The sequence below is a fragment of the Elephas maximus genome, chromosome 19 (assembly GCF_024166365.1).
Source record: "Elephas maximus indicus isolate mEleMax1 chromosome 19, mEleMax1 primary haplotype, whole genome shotgun sequence".
Lineage (NCBI taxonomy): Eukaryota > Metazoa > Chordata > Mammalia > Proboscidea > Elephantidae > Elephas > Elephas maximus.
The window spans coordinates 34,979,106-35,002,633 of NC_064837.1; the positions used below are offsets into that span (position 1 = coordinate 34,979,106).

Here is a 23,528-nt window from a genome sequence, read left to right on the forward strand (position 1 = left end):
AACAACTGATTATTTAAGAAACTTTCATATTTAAGAGTTTACCTATACTTAATCCGTGGTGTATTTGACCACCAACATTAATATCTTTTTTACCCAGATTTTCTGTATTCTTGATTGTTTCTCTATGAGTATGGAGTTTTCCAGTATCTAGTTATTTGTCTTTAAATCAGGATAGCATTGTCATTTCAGGCACAAGTAATCTTACTTTGTCACAATTTAATTTGGGAAGAGTAAAATATTATTTCTCTGAAAAATTTTTCCAAGTTTGAACTTTGTAGTGTCCAGCTCATTTTAAGATATTTGTTCCTTTTAAACATCAGAAGTAATACATGCTCGTGTTTAAAAACAAACAAGCCTAATATAGTTCAGAAATACATAAAACTAAAAGAACAGGCCTTTCAGGTCTAGAATTAGTTACACTCCAGTAGTAACAGGCATAGTAGCACCCAGCTCTTGGCTTCTAAATGCCGTTCTCCCATAATAAGAGCCAGGGGCTTTGTGGAGAAGTAATTGATCTTAGGGAGGATGCCGGAAGAATACAAGATGAACCTGGAGTGCCTAGTGATATCAGAAAGTAGAGAAATGCACAAAATGGGGAAGGAAAGGGATAAGGTCATTGTGGTAAATAGAAATGATTGAATAAACAAATAAATGAGGAAGAGTGGACCACTTTTTTTTAGAATAAATCCAATTAATGTAAAAGAATGAGGGAAATAGAAAATCATTTAGAATATCACAGTAGTAATTGCTACAGACAAGATCCATCAATGAATATTAAAGTAATTGAATAAACATTTAATGAGAAACAGCATATTTGTATTGCCTTAAAGCATCTCTGCCAAGATATATATTTTAATCACAAAGGATGAAATAGTTACTTTATAATGGAAAAATACCACCTTACTCATGTGCTCAAAGTTTACATCACTCCTGGTATGCTGTGTGGAGAAGCACACATCAGCTCTGTTATTCTTCCCCAAAATTCATAACCTCAATTTAATCGTGAGAAAACATCGGACAGATCCAAACTGAGGATATTCAAAACATACCTCACCAGTTGTCTTCAAAAACTCAAGGTCATGAAAGACATGATAAAATGGAGGAACTAGCACAGATTGGAGAAGAATAAGGAGACATGAAAACTAAAATGCAAGGTGGGATCCTAAATTGGATCTTGGAGCAGAAAAAGGACATTAGTAGAAAAACAGGTGAAATCTGAAGAAAGCCTTGTGTAGTTGGTAGCGTTATACTGTTGTCATTTTCTTGGTTTTGACAATTGAGTCATGTTAATGTAAGATGCTAACATTAGGGGAAGCTTGCGAAAGGGTATATGACAGCTTTGTGCTATCTTTGCAACACTTGGGTAAGTCTAAAATTATTTTAAAATAGAAAGCTAAAAAACGTGAAATTTTGAAAAGAAAATGTACTTGAAGAAGGAATGAAAATAATTGTAATGTCTTCGTTGACTTAGTTTATTTAGATTCATTTAATCATGTATTATTTTAATATTTAAATGTTACTGTAGTTCCTGTTCATCAAGGTTGACATTAATATGTAATGGATAGGCAAAATGTACAATGTCCTCATAAAGAAATAACTTTCCAAGGCTTGCTCTGTACTATATTGAACATTTTAATGAAAGGGATATAAATTGATGAAATCCTGGCTTAGAGAACCATTATGAAACCTTCTTAAAATAGAAGTCAGGGGTTTAAATTCTCCGTGGAAGACACAATTCAGTGATACCATCTGCATTAGTTTTTATTATTGCTCTAACAAATTCCCACAAACTTAGTGGCTTTAAACAATACAAATTTATTATCCCACTGTTTTGTAGTTCAGAAGCCTTGAGTTGGCACCGCTGGCCTCTCTGGTACGGGTTTCAGCAGGTCGAAATAAAAGTTTCGGAGACTTTGGGAAGAACCTGCTTCCAAGTGCATTCATGTTTCTTGCAGCTGTAGAGCCAACGTCCTTGGTTCCCTAGTGTTTGTCAGCTGTGGGCCGACTTTAGCTCCGAGATGGCTCTCTCCAGACCTTGCATGTGACTTCCTACGTTTCAGAGGCAGCCGTGGCACGTGGGATCCTTCTGCATGGAATGCTTGGACTTCCCTTTGCTGTGTTTCTCTCCTAGCTGGAAAAAGTCTTCTGCCTTTGAGGGTATAACCTCCCTATCATGAGGTCATAAACTTAAGACTGTAAAGTCCCTTTGCCATGGGACTTAACATATTCATAGGGTCTGGGGATTAGGGTATTGGTGATCTTTAGGGGACCATGATTCTGCTTACTTATTACAAATCTGTAAAGAGTGAATAAAACTTTTGTTTTACACACACATATATGAAATCTCCCACATTTTCCTACTTATCTTTAGTTTCCTCTTGCCAAACCCAACCGTTATGAAGAGTTTCTTACGTGTCCTTCCAGAAAATATGTCGATGCATGTATCACGTGAACCTGTTATGCTTCTAGAAATATATTCAAATGGAATTATACCATATAATTTGTAGCATTCCAATTTCCTTTAATATGTTGAGAGATCTTTTCCTTTCAGTACACAGATACATCAGTGCCATTCTTTTGAGCAGTTGCAATGTCTAGTATTCCTTTATATGGCTGTAACATTATTTATTTAACCATTGCTGTGTTGATACCATTTAGGTTTCTTCTGGGTTTTTACTTTTACAAATAGCGATGCAGTGAATACCCATTTGCACATATCTTTGCCTGCTCGTGTGAATATGTCTGTGGAATAAAGTCCTTTTTTTTTGTTTGTTTTTATAATATTTTATTGTGTTTTTGGTGAAAGTTTACATAGCAGATTAGGTTCCCATTTAACAATTTCTATATTATTCAGCGACATTGGTTACATTTTTCACAGTATGTCAAGATTCTCATTATTTCTGTTCTAGTTGTTCTGTTTACATTAATCTAGCTTCCCTGTCCCCCCACCCCCCTACAGTCTCATCTTTTTTGAAATTGTTACTGTTGAGAATATACACAGTAAAACATACACCGATTCAACTCTTACTACATGTACAATTCAGTGATATTACGTTCTTCGAGTTGTGCAGCTGTTCTCACCTTCCTCTTCTGAGTTGTTCCTACTCCATTAACATAAACTCACTGTCCCCTAAGGTTCCTGTCTAATCTTTTGAGTTCCTGTTGTCACTTTGGTCACATATAGGTAGTTCTTAAAAGAGCTTAATGCTCAGGTCAGACATTTATTACTAGTTAAGCTAAAAAAGTGTTTGGTTATAAGAAGACTTCAGGGGATGTTTTTGGTTTAAGGTTTAAAGATGATCTCAGGGCAATAGTTTGAGGGGTTCATCTAGCCTCCGTGGCTCTAGAAAGTCTGGTGTGTGTGAGAATTTGAAATTCTGTTTTGCACTTTCCTGCTTTTGATCAGGATTCTTCTGTAGAATCTTTGACCAAAATGTTCAGTCATGGTAACTGGGCACCATCTTGTTCTTCTGGCGTCGTGGCAAAGGAGGCAGTTATTCATGGAGACAGCCACACATTCCGTATCTTCCTTCTGTTCCTGACTCTTCTTCTTCCTGTGTTGCTCCATTTGCCACTTGTAAGCTCTTAAGGCCCCAGTCACTACACAACGAACTAGGAGGTAGAACAGAAGCACTAAACATGTTATTAGGCTGATGAACTGGGATGCCCCATGAAACCATTACTCCAAACTTCCAAACCTCCAGGTTTTTGATTGTACATAAGCAGCCTCGGCAGCTACTCTTTTTTTTTTTTTTTGTCGTTTTTGTAAATACATCTACCACACAAGTTTTGCCAATTCAGTTTTTTGCGGGTGTACAACTTATTGGCAGCCCTTATAATAATTGGCTATGCAACCCTACCCTTAATCAATGAGATTTTTTTCTGTCAACATTAACCCTTCTTTTTCCCTTCCCTCCTGCCCCTGGTAACGACTAGTAAACTTTGGTCTGTGTACATTTGCCTCTTGTGTTTTTATATATAGGCAAAGTCATACAATATTTGTCCTTTTGTGATTGATTTATTTCACTCAATGTAGTATCTTCGAGTTACATCCATATTGTAGCATGTATTAATAGTTTGTTTCTCCTACTGGCTGAGTGGTATTCCATTGTATGTATGTACCACATTTTGTTTATCCATTATCTGTCGATGGGCAGTTAGGTTGTTTTCACCTTTTGGCAATTGTGAATAGTGGTGCAGTGAACACTGGTGTACAAGTATCTGTCTGAGTCTGTGCTTTCAAGTTTTATGAGTGTATACCTAGGAGTGGAAGTTTTGGGTCATAGGATAGTTCTATTTTTAGTTATTTGAAGAACTGTCACACTGTTTTCTACAAGGGCTGTACCATTTTGCGTTCCTACCAGCAGTTGATAATGGTTCCAATTTCCCCACATCCTTGCCAACATATGTTGTTTTTTTTTTCTTTTCTTTTTTTTTATCTTAGCCATTGTAGAGAGAGTGAAATGGTCTCTCATTGTGGTTTTGGTTTGCATCTCTCTGATGGCTAATGACATTGAGCATCTTTCCACATGTTTGGTGGCCATTTGATTGTCCTCTTTGGTGAAATGTCTGTTCAAGCCCTTTGCCCATTTTATGATTGAGTTGTCTTTTTGTTGTTAAGCTGTCAAAGTTTTGTATTCTCCTGGTCGGTAGCTTGTCTTTTCACTTTTTTGGTAAAGTCTTTTGATGAACAAAATTTTTGAATTTTTATGAAGTCCCATTTATTTTGTCTTTTGCTGTTTGTGCTTTTGTTATTATATTAGATAATCCATTGTTAAAAGGTAGGGCCAGCAGCATTGCCTCTGCATTTCATTTTAAGAATTTTGTGGTTTTAGAGTGCACATTTAGGTCCTTAATCCATTTTGAATTTGTTTTTGTGTATTGTGTATGAGGCATGAATTCCGTTTCATTTTTTTTGCATGTAGAAATTCAGTTTTCCCAGCACCATTTCTTCTTTCCCCATCAAGTGGATTTAGCACACTTGTCAAAAATTAGCTGATTATAGATGTGTGGGTTTATTTCTGGGGGGACTTTCAATTTTATTCTACTGCTCTATGTGTCTGTTGTTATACTAGCACTAAGCTGTTTTGATTACTGTATTACTGTACGTGTATGATATATTTTAAAATCAGGAAATGTGAGTCCTCCTACTTTGTTCTTTTCTTTCAGCATTGCTTTAGCTATTTGGGGCCTCTTGCTGCTTGACATAAAGTTGAGGATTGGTTTTTCCATTTTTATAAAGAAGGTTGTTGGAATTTTGATCGGGATTGTGTTGAATCTGTAGATCCCTTTGAGTTGTATTGACATCTTAATAATACTGAGTCTTCCAGTCCATAAACATGGAATATCTTTCATTTATTTAAGTCTTCTTTAATCTCTTTCAGCAGTGTTTTATCATTTTCATTGTATAAGTTCTTCACATCCCTGGTTAGATTTATTCTTAGGTATTTTATTCTCTTAGATGCAATTGTAAGTCTAATTGTTTCCCTAATTTCCCTTTAAGATTTCTCATTGCTTGTGTTTAGAAACCCAACTGATTTTTGTTTGTTGACCTTGTACCCTGCAACTTAGCCGAATTCCTCTGTCAGCTCTAGAAGTTTTCTTGTGAGCTCTTTGGGATTTATTACCTTCTCATCTTTGCTTTAGGGTAAACGTTGACTGTTTGGTCTCATATAGATGATTTTTTAAAGGAGCATAGTACTCGTGGGTGATATGGTTTATTTTATTGGCCAATCAGTTATTTAGCTGAAAGGTGACCTCTGGGTATGGTTTCAGTATGAAATTTAAAAGGTGTCTCAGGGCAGAAATCTTGGAATTCCTTTAGTCTCTACTGATCCACTAAGTCTGGTCTTTTTAAAGAATTTGAGTTTTGTTCTACATTTTTCTGCCATTCTGCCTGGGGCTACCTGTTGTGTTTCTGGTCAGAACGGTTGGTAGTGGTAGCTGAGCACCATCTAGTTCTTCTGCTTTCAGGATGGATGAGACCGCGGTTGTATAGGCTCTTAATCCTGTAGACTAGTTTCTTCTTTAAGCCTTTGGTTTTCTTCTTTTTCTTTAGCTCCGGAAGAGTAGAGACCTATAGTTGTATCTTAGATAGCTAACAAGCTTTTAAGATCTCAGATGCTACTCACCAAATTAGGATGGAGAATATAAACTTTAGGAACTATGTTATGCTCACTGACCAAGTTGTCTTTAGGATAAATTCTTACAAATGGAATTGCTAGGAGAAATGAAATGTTCATTTTAAATTTTAGTAGAAATTGTCAGATGTCCTCCCCCATAAACTGTTGTTCCTCTTTATATTTCCACTACATTGTGTAAGAGGACCTGTTTTCCCACACTCTGACCAATATTTAGTGTTTGAAATAACAGTTCTTCATTGACTTTTTTAAGACGGTTTTTTTCTTACCAAAGACTCACTGTAGGAAAAATATAATACAAGATTATTTTCAAATGTATTATAAAGCAATATGTGCTTCCAGTGTCCATATGTCTGTATTCAATTGTAGAATATCTTCTGAATTTGAGTTTTTCTAGTTTATTGTCTATCTATCCCTGTAAGAATACTATGATGAGACTTGATTGGATTGCCAGATTTTATAGACTACTCTTTTAATTAGAAAATAATTTAAGTCTTGAGCTTAAATTCTCCTGAAGGGGTCATAGCAGACCATCACATTAATAATACTATTTGTTGTTTATGTTTTTCCTTGGTCACTTTTCTTTCGTCAGGTAATATTCTTTAAAATGTTGAATCATGCAATGACATTACCGTAAGATGCCCAAAACCTACCCTGGAAATTCTTGTTGTTGAATGGGATGTTAATGCCACATTTTAAACTACAGAGCTTCCCATGTGATTTCATAAAATCTAAGCAGACAAACTCTCACAGCTTTCGTATTGGTTAGTGTTTTGTGCCGTCAATCCAGATTATCTGCTGTGAGAGATAAATGCAAAAATACTTTGACACTTAGCAATTAACTACTTATACCTGATATTTCTTAATAAAGGGCTGTAATTTTTTTCTTTTCCCTTTGCCAGCAGGAATAGCAGGTTGAAGTATTATGTTTCTCTTTTAAAACTTTACGTTCACCACAAAAGAGAAGCTTTATGGTTATTATTGTATATTCCTTTTAATTATCTTTACTTCTTCACTCACTTCTTGTAATAACAGTGCTTTCTCAGTAGACATGAGTTTATAAACTGTCTTTTTGAAGACTTAAGACTTTTATGAAGTTATGGAAATCAGAATATATTGGGTTTTCTAATATACACTTATTTTTTTTTATTAACTTTTATTAAGCTTCAAGTGAACATTTACAAATCCAATCAGTCTGTCACATATAAGTTTACATACATCTTACTCCGTACTCCCACTTGCTCTCCCCCTATTGAGTCAGCCCTTTCAGTCTCTCCTTTCGTGACAATTTTGCCAGCTTCCCTCTCTCTCTATCCTCCCATCCCCCCTCCAGACAAGAGCTGCCAACACACTCTCAAGTGACCACCTGATATAATTAGCTCACTCTTCATCAGCATCTCTCTCCCACCCGCTGACCAGTCCCTTTCATGTCTGATGAGTTGTCTTCGGGGATGGTTCCTGTCCTGTGCCAACAGAAGCTCTGGGGAGCATGGCCACCAGGGTTCCTCTAGTCACAGTCAGACCATTAAGTATGGTCTTTTTATGAGAATTTGGGGTCTGTATCCCACTGATCTCCTGCTCCCTCAGGGGTTCTCTGTTGTGCTCCCTGTCAGGGCAGTCGTCGATTGTGGCCGGGCACCAACTAGTTCTTCTGGTCTCAGGATGATGTAGGTCTCTGGTTCATGTGGCCCTTTCTGTCTCTTGGGCTCTTAGTTGTCATGTGGCCTTGGTGTTCTTCATTTTCCTTTGCTCCAGGTGGGTTGAGACCAATTGATGCATTTTAGATGGCCGCTTGTTAGCATTTATAATATACACTTATTTTTAATTGGAAAATTTACAGGTTTGAACTTCCAAATACAAAGTAAGTTATTTTATTATAACTTGTGTTGGGAAAGTCTAGTAGAGTGTTTCAAAATTTATTATATATTTTTAAATTTTATGATGATAGATCTTAAAGGGATAATACAAATGACTACATATTTATATATGATGAAATATAGGTAATGAATATAAAAAATATATCTATATCTAGGAAAATATTTAGCATTGCTACTATAACAAAAGTAACTTTGAAGTAAAAAACACCTCATGTTTGTCACGTTGTGGTGAACCAGTCACCATACTCCTATTCTTGTAATTGATACAATCCTTTCTGAAAGGAATGTAGTTGTATATATTCCTTTTCATGTAATTACTTCGTGATCTTAATGTTCACATGAATCTGTCTTTTATTATTAACTATACTAGTAATTTGTTTTCCAATTTTAGATATGAATATCGTGTAGAGATGGTTCATCAGTCCTGCAATGATCCTACTAAAAATATTATTCGAGAATTTGCATCTGACTTCGAAGTTGGAGAATGCTGGGGTTATAATAGATTCTTCCGTTTGGACTTACTTGCAAATGAAGGATACTTGAATCGACAGAATGATACAGTAATTTTAAGGTAATAGGAAACATTTGATATTGTGGCTTTTGTCGTGGGAGAATAAAGCCAGCAGAACTTTATTTTAAAGCTATTCGCCTAAGAAGGATGAATATTGAAATTCATGCGAACTATAACCTTACTGTTTTCTTAGCCATCTCGTTGCAGGAGTCCTATATAGTCAGTAAAGAATAAAACCTAGTCATAAATTCGCTTGAAATCTAATTGTTGTTATTAGGTGCCATCGAGGCGGTTCCGACTCATACCGACCCTATGTGCGACAGAAGGAAACATTGCCTGGTCCTGCGCCATCCTCACAATCGCTATACTCGAGCCCATTGTTGTAGCCACTGTGTCAGTCCATCTCATTGAGAGTCTTCCTCTTTTTCACTGGCCTGACATCTAATTAGTAATCCTTAAAAAGGAAACTACAGCCCCAGTAGATGTATTTATTGAATGTCTAGCAACCTCACCCATTGGGAAACGTAAGAATAGTGAGGGAAGTTCTTATTTTTCACTTCACGTTGTATATTATTTGGCTTATGCCATAATCAAATAAACTAAAAATTTTTAGGATTTATAGTTGTAGATTGGAAACCCTGGTGGGGGAGTGGTTAAGAGCTATGGCTGCTAACTGAAAGGCTAGCAGTTCGAATCCACTAGGTGCTCCTTGGAATCTCTGTGGGGCAGTTCTACTCTGTCATCTAGGGTCCCTATGAGTCGGAATCGACTCGATGGCAGCGAGTTACAGATTAAGGCTGGTGTCTTAGTTATCTAGTGCTGCTATAAGAGAAATAGCACAAGTGTGTGGCTTTAACAAACAAATTTATTTTCTCACAGTTGAGGAGGCAAGAAGTCTGAATTCAGGGTGTTAGCTTTAGGGGAAGGTTTCTGTCTCTGTGGGGTCTGGAGGAGGGTTCTTATCTCTCTTAGCTTCTGCTACTGAATAATCTTCATGTGGCTTGGCATCTCTCTTCACCTGTCTCTGGCTCTCTTCTTGTTTAATCTCTTTTATATCTCAAAAGAGTCAGTACTCAAGACACACCCTACACTAATCCTGTCTCATTAACGTAACAAAGACAGCCCATTCCCAAATGGGATTATAACCATAGGCATAGAGGTTAGGATTTACAACATATATTCTTGGGGAGCACAATTCAATCCATAGCATCCCAGGAGGAGATGATAAAAGAGACAAGGTCTCTCCTCCAGAGCCAACAAAACGAGAAAACCTCTCCCTAGAGCTGGCATCCTGAATTTGGACTTGTAGCCTCCTAAATTGTGAATGAATAAATTTCCGTTTGTTAAAGCCATTGACTTGTAGTGTTTCTCTTACAGCAACTAACATAGCTAGTTTGATAATATTTTACTGTTTGGATTATTTTTCATCTGGAACTATTCTTTTAAGGTTTCAGGTTCGTTCACCAACTTTCTTTCAAAAATGCCGGGATCAGCATTGGTATATTACTCAGTTGGAAGCTGCACAAACAAGTTATATTCAACAAATTAACAACCTTAAAGAGGTATGCAAATAGCATGCATTTTGAGTTTTATGTTTTATATTGACTTTTTGGCCTGTTATATTTATAACTGGATTTTAGATATTTGTTGATGTCTGCAGTCTTGTAGAAGAATCCAATTCTGTCCCCCCATCATCACACTTTGGAGCCTGTATTTGCAGTGTCCATTTTTAGTAGCCAGTAGCCACATGTGGCTATTTAAATTAATTAAAATTAAAAATTCAGTTTCTCAATTGTACTAGCGACATTTCAAGTGGTCAGTAACTATATATATTGGCTACTGTATTAGGCATCACAGATAGAGACAATTTCTGTCATCATAACAGTGTATTGTATTGGACAGTACTGCTCTAGTTTGACGTAAACTCTTTGTACTTCTCTCAGTGACTTGAGTATTTGTCTTCTTCAAAGCTGTCTTGAAGTTAGAGGATCCTCAATTATAAAACAATTGAAAGATGTTGTATCTTGAACTCCGTTAGTTAAAGCCAAATACAGAATAAGTTATTTTGTTATAACTTGTATTGGGAGACTTTATTTGAGCAGTGGGGAGGATCAGTTAATGAATGTTTCATAGTTATGTAAGGAATGTTTCTTTTCCATAATGGAAATTAGGATGAGGTGGAAGGTTTGAGTTCTGAGAGAGTGATTAATGAATGAGGGAAGACAATGTGAGATTATGTTAAGTATACTGTTTAACCAACTGACTATATACACTATGCAGTTTGCTTAATTGTATGTGTGTCTTGAGATGGACATGAAAGGAGAAGAAAAGAATCAACAGGAGGACAGTTTATCCTTGACATTACTGCGCTTGGCTACTAACTGAAAGATTAGCAGTTCAAGTGCACCCAGAGGCACTTTGAAAGAAAGGCCTGGAGACCTTTCGAAAAATCAGCCACTGAAAACCCTGTGGAGCACAGTTCTGTTGTGACACACATGGGGTCGCTATGCGTTGGAATTCCACTCAAAGGCAACTGGTTGGTTATCCTTGATGTAGATTTTTTCATAAGCAAAAGGCAGTAGGGGGTGAGAGAGATGTTTTAGGGAGTGGTTTTAGGAACATCTGAGTACATTTTTTTTATTTGAAATATTTTTTACTGTGCCAGTGAAGTACCGTTTATGACAATTGTTTATTTGTGGTACTCTTGTTTTAAAAGAGACTTACCATTGAGCTGTCCCGAACCCAGAAATCGAGAGATTTGTCACCACCAGATAATCATCTCAGCCCCCAAAATGATGATGGCCCCGAGACACGGGCTAAGAAGTCTGGATCCAGCTCTGACATGCTTCTTGAGGGTGGCCCAACTCCAGCTTCTGTTAGAGAGGCCAAAGACGATGAAGAAGATGAGGAGAAGATTCAGAATGAAGATTATCATGTAATAATTAGTCTGGGTTTATTTTTTTTATGTTTGATAAGCAAAAATGACAGGATCATAGTTACCAACATAATGTAGGGGAATCAAAGTGCTAAAATCTTGTCCATTGATTTTCCGTAATTATTAATGCTTACGAGTCAAAAGTTGTTCAATGAAAGTGTTTCAAGGTTCTAAAAGTTAATTTATTGTAAAAAAAACGATAGTAATTTCTGTGGTGTACATTCTAGAAACTAAATTTTGGGTACTTTTTATGTATCCTGTTTCATTCTCTGAAACTAGTATGTACCTTATCATTGCGTACGTAGGTAATCTGATTTATGATTTGGGAAATTGCCAGGCTTTGTCCCAGCTAAATAACAACCATAATAAGCATTCGAGAAGAGGGGTAGGAGTGGTTGCTATTGTTTAAGGCAAAAAAGGAATTGAAAGACAAGAGAGGGTTTTTTGGTAGCAATTGTTATTTTTAAGGTGGGAAATTTGAGTTACATGTTGAAAACAATGTGCCACTGAGGAGAAAGGTTGAAGGTTAAGGGTATTGCTAAGCAGATAATAGGGGTTGGGGTTTTACACTCAGGTGAAGTGTTACCCTTATATAATGACCTTGAGGGTGATAGAGGTGACATAGGACTTGAGGACGAGTGATAGTTTGAGATGTTACTTTGTGAGGAACAGTAGTGGAAGCTGAGGCTGATATATATAGCATTTCCAGTCACATTGAGGACCCAGCTGAAATTGGCAGTCATAAATTAGTAGTGGTGCCAGCCAATGTGGTTGTGTGATTTTCTCAACAGAGCATAGCAGCCCAGGCACAAGGGCAGAGAATTCCAATAATTATACTATACCTTGGCTAATGGGCTGGATGGGATGATGAAATTAACGTAAATATTTAGGATAGAAATCTTTCCTTTGCTCTCTGTAATCTAGCATGAGCTTTCAGATGGTGATCTGGATTTGGATCTTGTTGGCGAAGATGAAGTAAATCACCTTGATGGCAGTAGTTCCTCGGCCAGTTCAACAGCAACGAGCAACACAGAGGAAAATGACATTGATGAAGAAACTATGTGAGTGTCTCACATTGACTACCAGTATAAAGCATCAAAGTGGTAATTTATTAGACACATTAACTCAGGCCTAAACATGGGGATATTCAGCAGTTTCTTTCTTGATATGAAGTATCTTATGTAAATAAAGGAGTTTGTTTTCAATTTTGAAAAATTTTTAGACTTAAGAAATACCAGAAAAATATACAAAAATTCCCTAGGGCTTTGAACCAGTGCATTCCAGTTTGAACCCCTGCTGAGACTTTGCAATTCTAACAAGTTCCCAGGCAATGCTAATGCTGCTGGTCGGGGACTAATTCTGAGAACCACTAGTAGAGCATGGTTCTCAGAATTTATTATACGTAAGAATCACCTGGGGATCTTGTTAAACTGTAGATTCTGATTCAGTATATTTGAGTGGAAATGCAAATTCTCAATGGGTTTGAACAGGAACGAACTGGTTCGAAGCCCTGAGATCCCTGTATTCCCTTTACCTAGATTCCCCGATGAGGTAATGTTTCCTATATAACTGCAGTATAGTTATCTAAATCAGGAAAGTAACATTGGTGTAATAATATTATCTTACAATCTCTTAAAAATTTTGCCAGTCATTCCGTTAATATACTTTGGTTCAGGATTCAATCTGGGATCACTAGTTACATTCATTTGTTATGAGTTTTTAGTCAGTTTCAATCTGGTACTCTTAGTCTTTGATACTTTTGAAGAGTACAGGCCAGTTATTTTGTACAAAGTCCTTCAATTTGAACTTGCCTCATTTCTTCATGATTAGATTGAAATTACGCATTTTGGCAGGAATTCTAATGATGTATTGGCAGAAATAATGATGTTTTTCTCAGTGCATCATATCAGGAGGTACGTGACATTAATTTTTGTTGCTTTACTGATGATGTTAGTTTTGATCACCTGGTTAAGGTGGTGTATGCTAGGTTTCTCCATTCTGAAGTTGTCATTTTTCCCTTTGTAATTAGTGGTTTTTTTAATTAGTGGAGAGATGTTTTGAGATTGTAAATATCCTATATATCACCATACTTTTGCCTACTGATTTTAACATCCATTAATGATTGTTGCCATTAATTGCTCAGTGATGGATTTCTAATTCCATTATTCCTTCTACATTCGTTAGTTGGAATTCTGCTCTAAGGAAGAGCTTTCCCTTCTCTTCCATTTACTTATTAATTAATTTATTCGAATGGACTCAAAGATTCTAATATTATTAAATGACTTAATCTGTTACTATCATTATTTTGTTGCTCAGATTATCCCAGATTTGGCCAGTGGGAACCTGTTAAAGCTAACTCCTGTGTCCTTTTGACATGTCCCTATCATTTTTTAAGTTCTGTTTTCCTGGCGCTACAAGATGCCAGGTTCATCTTGTGTACTTTCTCTCTGATTCCCAGCCCTGGAATCAGCATTTCTCCGAGGAGTAAGGTGAGAGTTTTACCCCCCTATTTGTTCTCCCCTCCAATTCCACAAATTAGCTCCTCAGAATAGACCATTTATATACTTAATGGTCCCCTTTAGAATACTTGGCAAATTGCCTAAATGGATTAGCTAATTAAAATGCAAAGCCCAGGTCCCATTAAATCCCCAGATTACAAGTCATTATTACAGTGAGATTTTTAGATATATAAAATAGAGCTGATTAATTTGAATCAGCATGGAAAATTTACAGTCGATTCATTTAGATAATGATTCTGTAAAGCGAAACCACCTTGCTAATAACTTAAATATGCAATCGTAGCTGAATTAATTTCTTTGTTATGCCCTTGAGTTTATTTCAGGGTTGTTCTGAGAATAGTTAGGCTTTATGTAAAACTTACTTCAAAACTTTTCATTAGATTGACTTTTTAATTGTTTTTCTAATAGAAGAAGGTTTTTGACTCTATGTTCTCTGTATATATGTACATCTACAATAACATCTAGACCCAAACTACTTCATATAATTTATAGGAATAACGGCAAAGTTTACCTTGAGCTATTTTGAGCCCTTGGGGAATCATAAAATGTTAGGTCTTAATATTTAGGTTAGTTTCTTCATTTTGTAGATGAGGAAATAGGCATATAGTTTATTTTGGGTAATGACGTTTATGAATAGCTTCTAATTAACCACAACACACACACTAAACAGATCTTTTTTAATTCTCTCTTCAATTTCTCAGTCTTTCTACAGTAGTACTATATATTCTTGCCTTTTTAGAAAATTTTTTGTTTGAGATAATTGTAAATTTATGTGCAGTTGTAAGAAACAATTCAGAGAGATCCCATGGACCCTTTACCTAGTTTCCCCACCCAGTGGTAACATCTTGTAAAGCTACAGTATCACAACCAGGACATTGACGTTGATGCAGTTAAGGTATAGAACATTCGCGTCACCATAAGGATCCCTCATGTTGGCCTTTTTTATAGCCTTATGTACTTACTTTCTTCTTCCATGCTCTGCTCGACCCCTGGCTACCACTGATCTGTTCTCTATTCAGTTTTGTCATTTCAAGAATGTTCTATAAATATGGAATCATACAGTAAGTAACCTTTGAGAATTGGCTTTTCTCACTCAGCATAATACTCTGGAGAGTCATCCAGGTTGTTGTGTGTACCAATAGTTTGTTCTTTTCATTGCCGAATCATATTCTACAGTGTGGCTGGATGTAATTCAGATGCATTAGTTACGTTCCTCATGTTCTTCAACCATCATCATTATCCATTTCTAAATTTTATATCAGTCCTAATAGGTCAGTGTTTGCCTTCAGTTTTAAAAGATAGCTTTACTAGATACAGACTTCGTATTTGATAGTTTTTTTTCTTTGAGCACTTCGAATATGTTATTTATTTTTTTAATGTGAAGCCAGATATTAATCTTATTGGAGTTTCCTTGTAAGTGTCCAGTTGGTTTTTTTCCCTGCTTTGGAGATTTTCTCCTTGTCTTTGGCTTTCTGCGTTTTTATTGTGATGTGTTTGTGCATCTCTTTGTTCATCCTGGATGTGTAGTGTTTTTCAACAAATTTGAGAAGTTTTCTGCTGTTATTTCTTAGAAGTATTTTTCTCCTCTATTCTCTTTCTCTCCTCTTCTTTTGGTAATTTTATGATGCTTATGAAGGTGCACTTAGTGGTGTCCCACGTTTCTCTGAGACTGTGTTCATTTTTCTTAATTTTTTTCCCTCTCTGTTCTTTGGATTGTATAATCTCTATTGTTCTCTCTTCAGGTTCTCTAATTCTTATGCCAGTTCACATCTACTGTTGAGCCTCTCCAGTGAATGTTTTATTTTACTGTGCTTATCAACTCCAGATTTTCCATTTGGTTCTTTTTTATAATTTCTGTCTCTTTATTGATATTCTCTATTTGATGTGACATTGTCATTGTACCTTTCTTTATTTCTTTAATCACGGTTTCCTTTAGTTCTTTGAATATATTTATAATGGCTACTTTCAAGTCTTTTTCTATTAAAGCTGACATCTGTTCACTGCCAGGCAGTTTCTATTTCCTGCTGTTTTTCTACTGTAAACGTACTTTCTTGTTTCCTTGCGTATCTCATAATTTTTTGTTGGAAATTGGACGTTTTATATAGTATACTATAGAAACTCCGAGTATTGGTCTCCTCCCTCCATGGCTTGTTTGTTTGCTTGTTTATTCATTTAGTGACTGATGAATTATTTTAGTGAAACCATTTCTCCTTCCCATACCCTGTTACAGTGTTAAGCCTCTGATATTGCTACTCAGGAGGGGCACAACCACAGGTATGCCCACCGTCATCCTAGGATTACAGTACTTTTGTCAGGGCTCTTTGACAGTCTCTTTCCCTAACCACACTCAACTGTTAAACTCTATTTGCGGACTGATTGCTTTATTATTTTCAATAATACCTTGGGGCATAAATTGCTATACAGACTAATCCACTCAAATTTGGGCTTCTTTGATGGAATAGTTCCTGAGGTCAGTGTTTTATATTTTTTCTGACCGGATGAGGGCTCCTCTTGGTGTCTCTTTTTTCCCTGGTCTTCCCTAGCAAACTGTTCAGCCTGGGTTTAGTTAATATCTCTAGTGAATCTACCAATTTCCTCCCAGTTGCCTTTCACCATAACTTCCCTTGTTTTCCTGGGCACCCTAAGGCTTGAACTTCTCCTGTTCTTTTGCAAATGAAGTCCGTTCCTTTGGGAAAACATTAGGAGCTCTCTGGTTTACGGCCTTTTTCTTCTCCCAGCCAAAATCTCTGAACCAAGGCTCTGGAATTGGGGGGGGGTCAATGTCACACTTCTTTCTCATTGGCATTACCACTTTAGAAGGTGAGTGCTTAGTGAACGGAGGTAGGGCAGTAGCCTCAGGTCTTCTTGACATGCTTTTTCTGACATGAGACTTCCTCCTTATGAACAAGCAAGGGCATTCTGGGCCTCAGTATCCTCAGCATGCTGCACCCATGATACAGCCTGTGTCCACAAGTGGGGCTGGGTGGAAGAAGAGAGCCTTTAGTTCTTGGCTACATGTATCTGGAACTTAGTCTCAGCAACAGGTAGGTAGCTGGGTGCAGGATGAGAAACACTGATGTCTCGCTTCTCCCAGCCCTTTGATTTGGGAGCTGGGTGGAGAGGGAGTTCTGTGTTCTTGGCTACACCAGTCTGGAGTGGAGTTTCTGTCTCACTGAACTTAGAGGGGAGAGAAACGGTGCAGTCTTGGTTCAAATACCATAGACTCTTGCTGTTCTTACTGAATGTTAGTAGATTTTCTTAAATAGATGTTTCTTCATTTGTTCTGTGTTTAGTACCATTTCCAGAGACTTTAAATGGTTGCCTTTTCTTACTTTCGGCAGTTTTGCCGGAGAGTAAGTGGGTCTGTACAGTGCCTCACACTTGTGCCAGAAGTTGATCTTCACACTTCTTTAAATATCCAAAACTATCACTGATTAGAGTTGTTCCAAATAGTAATTTTTTTGTTTCAAGTAAAGTAGTAACGAGTGTTATAAAATGAGAGCTTTTGTGAGAATTCTAGTAGGAAGTAGCACCTTCTTTTCTGAAGTATTTTTAGGAATATAGTCTTCAGTCATATATAGTCAGTTGGGTATATTTTCAACTTACCTTAAAACCTAGTATTTTAACTCTAATTTTTAGGGTTATAGATAACTTGGATACAGTAATCTTAGATTAAAATGTTTTCCAGATTGTCTTACAAAAATTGAATGTTGCCTTCTTGGTAGTTTTTAAATGTTTGAACATTAACATACTACATGTGAAAATGATGAAAGTCTTTTACTTCATTTTTGTATTTAGAAATAGCCTGTGTTACTTCATAGGAAGCCCTGATGGCATAGTGGTTAAGAGCTATGGCTGCTAACCAAAAGGTTGGCAGTTGGAATACACCAGGTGCTCCTTGGAAACCGTATGGGGCAGCTCTACTCTGTCTTGTAGGGTCGCTATGAGTTGGAATCGACTCGATGGCAACGGGTTTGTTTTTTTTTGTTTGTTTTTGGTATGTTATTGTTATAAAGTTCATTGATGTGTGACAAGTAATGTTAATTGTATTTATTAGAGGGGAATGATGAATTTTTGTATGTTCTTAGGTCTGGGGAAAATGATGTGGAATACAACAACATGGAATTGGAAGAGGGAGAACTCATGGAAGATGCAGCTGCTGCAGGACCTCCAGGTACAGAGGCCAAGCCCCACAAGCCATCCTGTCTTTTCTCTGCCTTCTCATTTTAATATTTGGCAGTTACAGCTCTTTGTGGCTCATGGGGTTGAAAGTGCTGTATCTTACAGTATAGATTTTAGGATGTATTACTAATGATATTTAATACAATAATAGTAACTAACTTTTGCTAAGTGTTTGCATGTTACAGGCACTGTGGGAAGCACTTGATATATGCGTTATTCACTTATAAGAATTCTGTGAGGTGGGTTCTAATATTTTCTGCATTTTATAGCTATAGAAAGTAATGCATATAGAAATTAAGCTATTTGCCACGTTCTCACAATTTAGTAAGTGAAAGAAATGAATTAGAAACCCAAGTTTATATGAATCCAAAGCTCATGATCTTATCTACTATGTAATACTACTTCCATGTGATATATAAGTCTTGTTTGTGTATCTGGGATGACTAGAATGATCTGAGTAGAATCTTTGAAACTTTGACTTACAAAGGAATTTTAGAGAGCTCATGATAGATGAACTCAAGACCATCTTATTCTTGAACCCAGTACCCGCCCCCCCCGCCCCCGCCATGATACCACACTACACCTTCTGGTAAGAACTAATACAGTAGGCATTTTTTTTGTGTTTTTGGTCCTGTTTAAATATGTAAATTTTTGCTGAGAACAATTAAACTATCTTTTCACTGCTCCTACTTTACAGATGTTGCTATTGATATGAATACTAGCTATTCTATAATAAGCTTGGATAACTAAAGACCTCTTAAATACTATCCTCAGCATCTCAACTTGTAGCCTAAGCCCTGTAGTCTTCTTACTCCTGATTTTATTCCTTGCTGGTCTCATCCACATCTCTGTATCAGTTACTATCTGGATGCTGATGACTCTTCAAGTTCTATCTTAATCTTCCCCATGGCTTCTAGAACCATGTAACAGTTTGGGTTTTATGTCTCAAACTGAGCATCTCCTAAATAGAAATTATCTTTCTATCTGCCAGCATGCCTGTCAGCCATAGTAACATCTTCGGGATTGGTAGTGCTATACGTTTTTCACTTCTTCCTCTCCCTCACCCTCTACCAAGATCTGTGGAGTCAACCTCCTAAATAGTGCATACATACATTTGTTATGCCTCATTCCTTTGCCTCTTGTAGTATAGGACACTGTCTTTCATCACAGCCTTTCTTATCTGGATTCTTGTGTTCATTATTGCTCCCCTCCATTCTATTTCCCACAGTATGAATGTAGGATGAGTATTTTTCTTTTAATTAATATCTGATCATGTCACTTCTCTTCTTAAAAACCCTTTAGTGGATTCTACTTACTTATAAGATTAGTCTAAACTCATTAATATGGCACTCAAGGTTCTTCATAACCTGAACCCTGCTTATTTCTTTAGCCTTACCTCTTTCACACTCCCCTACATCATTCTTCAGTGGTGAGGAGCTTCTTTTCGCCCCACAAATATGCCATGGTATCTCTTACCTCTTTGCTTTCCCACATGTTCCTTCTGTATTTTCTTCATCCTGGTCATAGCCAACTCCCACTCCCTCTTCATATTGGTTTACATGTCATTTCTTCTTGGAAGCCCTCTTAAGCTGTTTCGGGTACCTTTACCTGCTCTCTCAAGTCAACCTATTAACATTATTGTAACTGCTTTTTTAGCTGCGCATTTCCTTTGTTCATTTCTGAGCTTCGTGAGGCCTAGGGTATGTGCATCCTAATTAATTGTTGTATCCGCAGCACCTAACACAGCATAATAGGGAATCACTGAATATTTTATATAGATGTTGAATGAATGTATTCTACTGCTAATTGTTGAATATAATTTTCAGGGTGTTGATGACTTCAGACGCTGTCTTGGTGTAAAACTGGAAGATGAATGTATTGTGTAGGTGATAGACTATTTTCAGCCTTACGTTTTTCCTTTATTTGTTAGAACTGTCATTTCCTTTCTTAGAACTACATGGTAGGGAAATTCTTGTATATAGCATTTTAATATACTCGGGGTAAACAAGAGGTTATATTTTTAAATTAATTTACATTTTCATTCACTAAGTATTTACTGAGCACTTTACTTGAACTGGAGCCCTGGTGGTGCAGAGGTTAAGAGCTTGGCTGCTAACCAGAAGGTCGGCAGTTCAGATCCACCAGCTGCTCCTTAGAAGCCCTATGGGGCAGCTCTACTCTGTCCTGTAGGGTTGCTATGAGTCAGAATTGACTCAGTGGCAACAGGTTTTGGTTACTTGAACTAGGTACTGTTTTAGTGCTGGAGATACAGAATTGAAAAAAAAGATGTCTCTGTTCTTATGGAGCTTATATTCTGTAATTCTGGAATCATAATTCATTCAACTTAAACTTATTAAGCACATATTACAATTTGGGTACAAGGTACTGAGGATACAAAAGTAAATCAAACACAGTTTATTTTTATTTGGTATTTCGTGGAAGTTTTTTATTTGGCAGACAGTTGTTGACTGCCTTCCCTACTTTAAGCATTCTGAAAAACACAAAGAAAAAGGCTTAACTTTCAGTAATTTATAACCTAAAGGTGGTTAGGTGTGTAAACAGTTTGCTAAGATATAATACCCATACAGAAGGGTTCCAAATAATTTATTTAAATACCCCCCCTCCCCAAGAAGATGGGATATAACTCTCTACCTCTTACATCTGGGCTGTCTTTAGTGACTTACTTCCTAAGTCTACAGTGTGGAAAGGGAGAAAGCAACATTAGAGAAGGCCGACACCTTGGTCTTTGTACTCTTGGAATGATGTGTTGAGAATGGCACTTTATGTAGTATCTTCCTCCCAAAACCCATAAACCCGGTCTACCCACAAGAAAAATATCATGCAAACCCAAACTGAGGGACATTTTACAAAATGTCTCACTAGTACTCTTCAAAACTGTCAACTTCATTAAAACAAAGTCTCAGGAAGTGTCACCAACCAGAGGAACCTAAGGAGACATGATAACTAAATATAATGTGGTATTCTGGATGGGACCCTGAAACAGAAGGAAGAACATTAGGGAAAAATGAATGCAACCCAAATAAAGTATGGGATTTAAGTAATAATAGCATCATTCTTGGTTCATTAGTTGTGATAAATATACCATAGTAAGATGATAACAGTGGGGGAAACTGGGTGCAGCGTATAGGGGAGCTCTCTGTATTGTCTTTTCACCTTTTTTGTAAACCTAAAACTGGTCTAAAACAAAAAGATAAAAAATATAAGACAGTGAGCAGAACCTAGTTTAGGAGTGAGATGAGGCTGTGTGTGGAAGTACATCATTGTTACATACCCACTCCTCACTTATTGACATGGTTAGGTTCCAAAGACTTGGTCATTGTACAAAAGTTGACATTATGTGAAAATGAAGGATGACCACATCAGATCACAAAATGGAGGGTGATGACATCATTGCATAACTGTCAAATTACATCATTACATAACTGCCAAGTTACATCATTGCATAACAACCACACCACTGAGAATCATGGCTCAGCCAAGTGGACACATAACTTCTTTTGTGTGTGTGTGCTTTAAGTGAAAGTTTACAATTCAAATCAGTTTCTCATACAAAAACTTTAACACACATTATTATGTGACCCTACTTGCTCTCCCCACAATGCGACAGCATACTCCCTCTCTCCACCCTGTATTTCCTGTGTCCATTCAACCAGCTCCTGCCCCCCTCTGCCTTTTCATCTCACCTCCAGCCAGGAACTGCCCACACAGTCTCATGTGTCTACTTGAGCTAAGAAGCACACTCCTCATCAGTATCATTTTATGTCTTAAAGTCCAGTCTAAGCTTTGTCTGAAGAGTTGGCTTCAGGAATGGTTTCAGTTCTGGGCTAACAGAGAGTCTAGGGGCTGTGACCTCTGGGGTCCATCCAGTCTCAGTCAGACCATTAAGTCTGGTCTTTTTGCTAGAATTTGAGGTCTACATCCCACCCTTCTCCTGCTCCACCAGGAATCCCCCACTCTGTTCCCTGTGAGGGCAGCCATTGGTGGCAGCTGGGCAGCATCCAGTTCTTCCAGTCCTAGGCTGATGGAGTCCCTGGTCCACATGTCCCTTTTTCCTCTTGGGCTCACACTTTCCTTGTGTCCTTGGTGTTCTTTATTCTCCTTTGCTCCAGGTGGGCTGAGACCAATCGATGCATCTTAGATGGCTGCCTGCCAGCCCGTAAGACCCCAGACACCACTCACTGAAGTGGGATGCAGAACATTCTCCCAATATACTCTGCCATGCCTATCGACCCAGATGGTCTCCAGACTCCTGCCCCTGTCACTCCGTCTCTTGAACTGTCTGGACGCACCCAGGAAACTTCATAGCCTTTGGATTAGTCCAGTTGTGTTGACCTCCCCTGCATTGTGTGTTGTCCTTCTCTTCACCCAAAATAATTCTTATCTGCCAAATAGTTAGTTAATACCCTTCTCCCTCCCTCCCTCCCTCCCCACCCCTGTAACCATCAAAGAACGTTTTCCCCTGTATTTAAACCTTTCCCCAAATAATAGTGGTTTCATACAATTTTTTTGACACATTCTTAACCATCACAGCAGTACTTTCGCCTTTCACCTTGGCATTTGTCACTGCCAAATATATGTCGTTAATGCGCAAAATAGTAATATAGTAGATTATTTACTATTGTCATAAATGCGAAATGTCAGATAACAAGATAGTCAATAAGTGAGGAGTAGGTGTATACTAATTATTTCAAGCCTGGAATGGCTCATATTTGGGAACCATATAGTCATCTGAAGAATTATGTTACTTAAGAGGTTAAGTCTTCTGATAAAAAGAAAGTCTTTCTTATAAAGATGCTAGGTATAAAAAAATAGTATTTACTTCACAGTTTCATTTTATAAGTAGTTTTAAATGAGATAGTTTGAAACAAAAAATAGTGATTCAGGTGGCCTCATTACCATAAATATTGCTTTTAGTTTATTCATTTTCATTTGGTTGCAAGAATATTTTTTGTTAGTATGTAAAAAATATTGTGGTATCATTCTAGTTTAGAACATTAGTTCACTGGATAAGCTGAGTAGGAAAATATTTCTGTTTGCTGGCTGTGTGTATGATTTACGAAACATTATAATGCTTTTTCTTGTTTGAGAACTAAAAAATTTTGGCAAAATAACACATTTTTAAAACAAATGGACATTGTGTAAGGTTATTATTACTCAAAACATTTATTTTTTTCAGATTAAAGATTTTTAAGGTTAATCATTTCACAGATGTTTAACGAATGGCCATTGTATCAAGCACTGGTGTCAGTTACTGGGATTTCAAGGATGAATGAGGATCGATTTTCCTATCCAACACTAGCCACTGCAGAACTTTGTAATTGTAAATATAGGTACAGAGTGCAT

The 23,528-nt window shown here is 37.1% G+C and overlaps 1 protein-coding gene across 3 annotated transcripts in view; it reads left to right on the plus strand.

The window, feature by feature from the left end:
* The window catches only part of TRIM37 (tripartite motif containing 37), a 137,621-nt gene that overhangs the window by 42,586 nt on the left and 71,507 nt on the right, over nt 1–23,528 (plus strand). For all 3 annotated transcript variants that reach the window (XM_049861205.1, XM_049861206.1, XM_049861204.1), the window contains exons 13-17: nt 8,409–8,588; nt 9,976–10,090; nt 11,245–11,463; nt 12,388–12,524; nt 18,071–18,156. In XM_049861205.1, the coding sequence (XP_049717162.1) occupies nt 8,409–8,588; nt 9,976–10,090; nt 11,245–11,463; nt 12,388–12,524; nt 18,071–18,156 (737 nt within the window). The remainder of the gene's footprint in view (nt 1–8,408; nt 8,589–9,975; nt 10,091–11,244; nt 11,464–12,387; nt 12,525–18,070; nt 18,157–23,528) is intronic.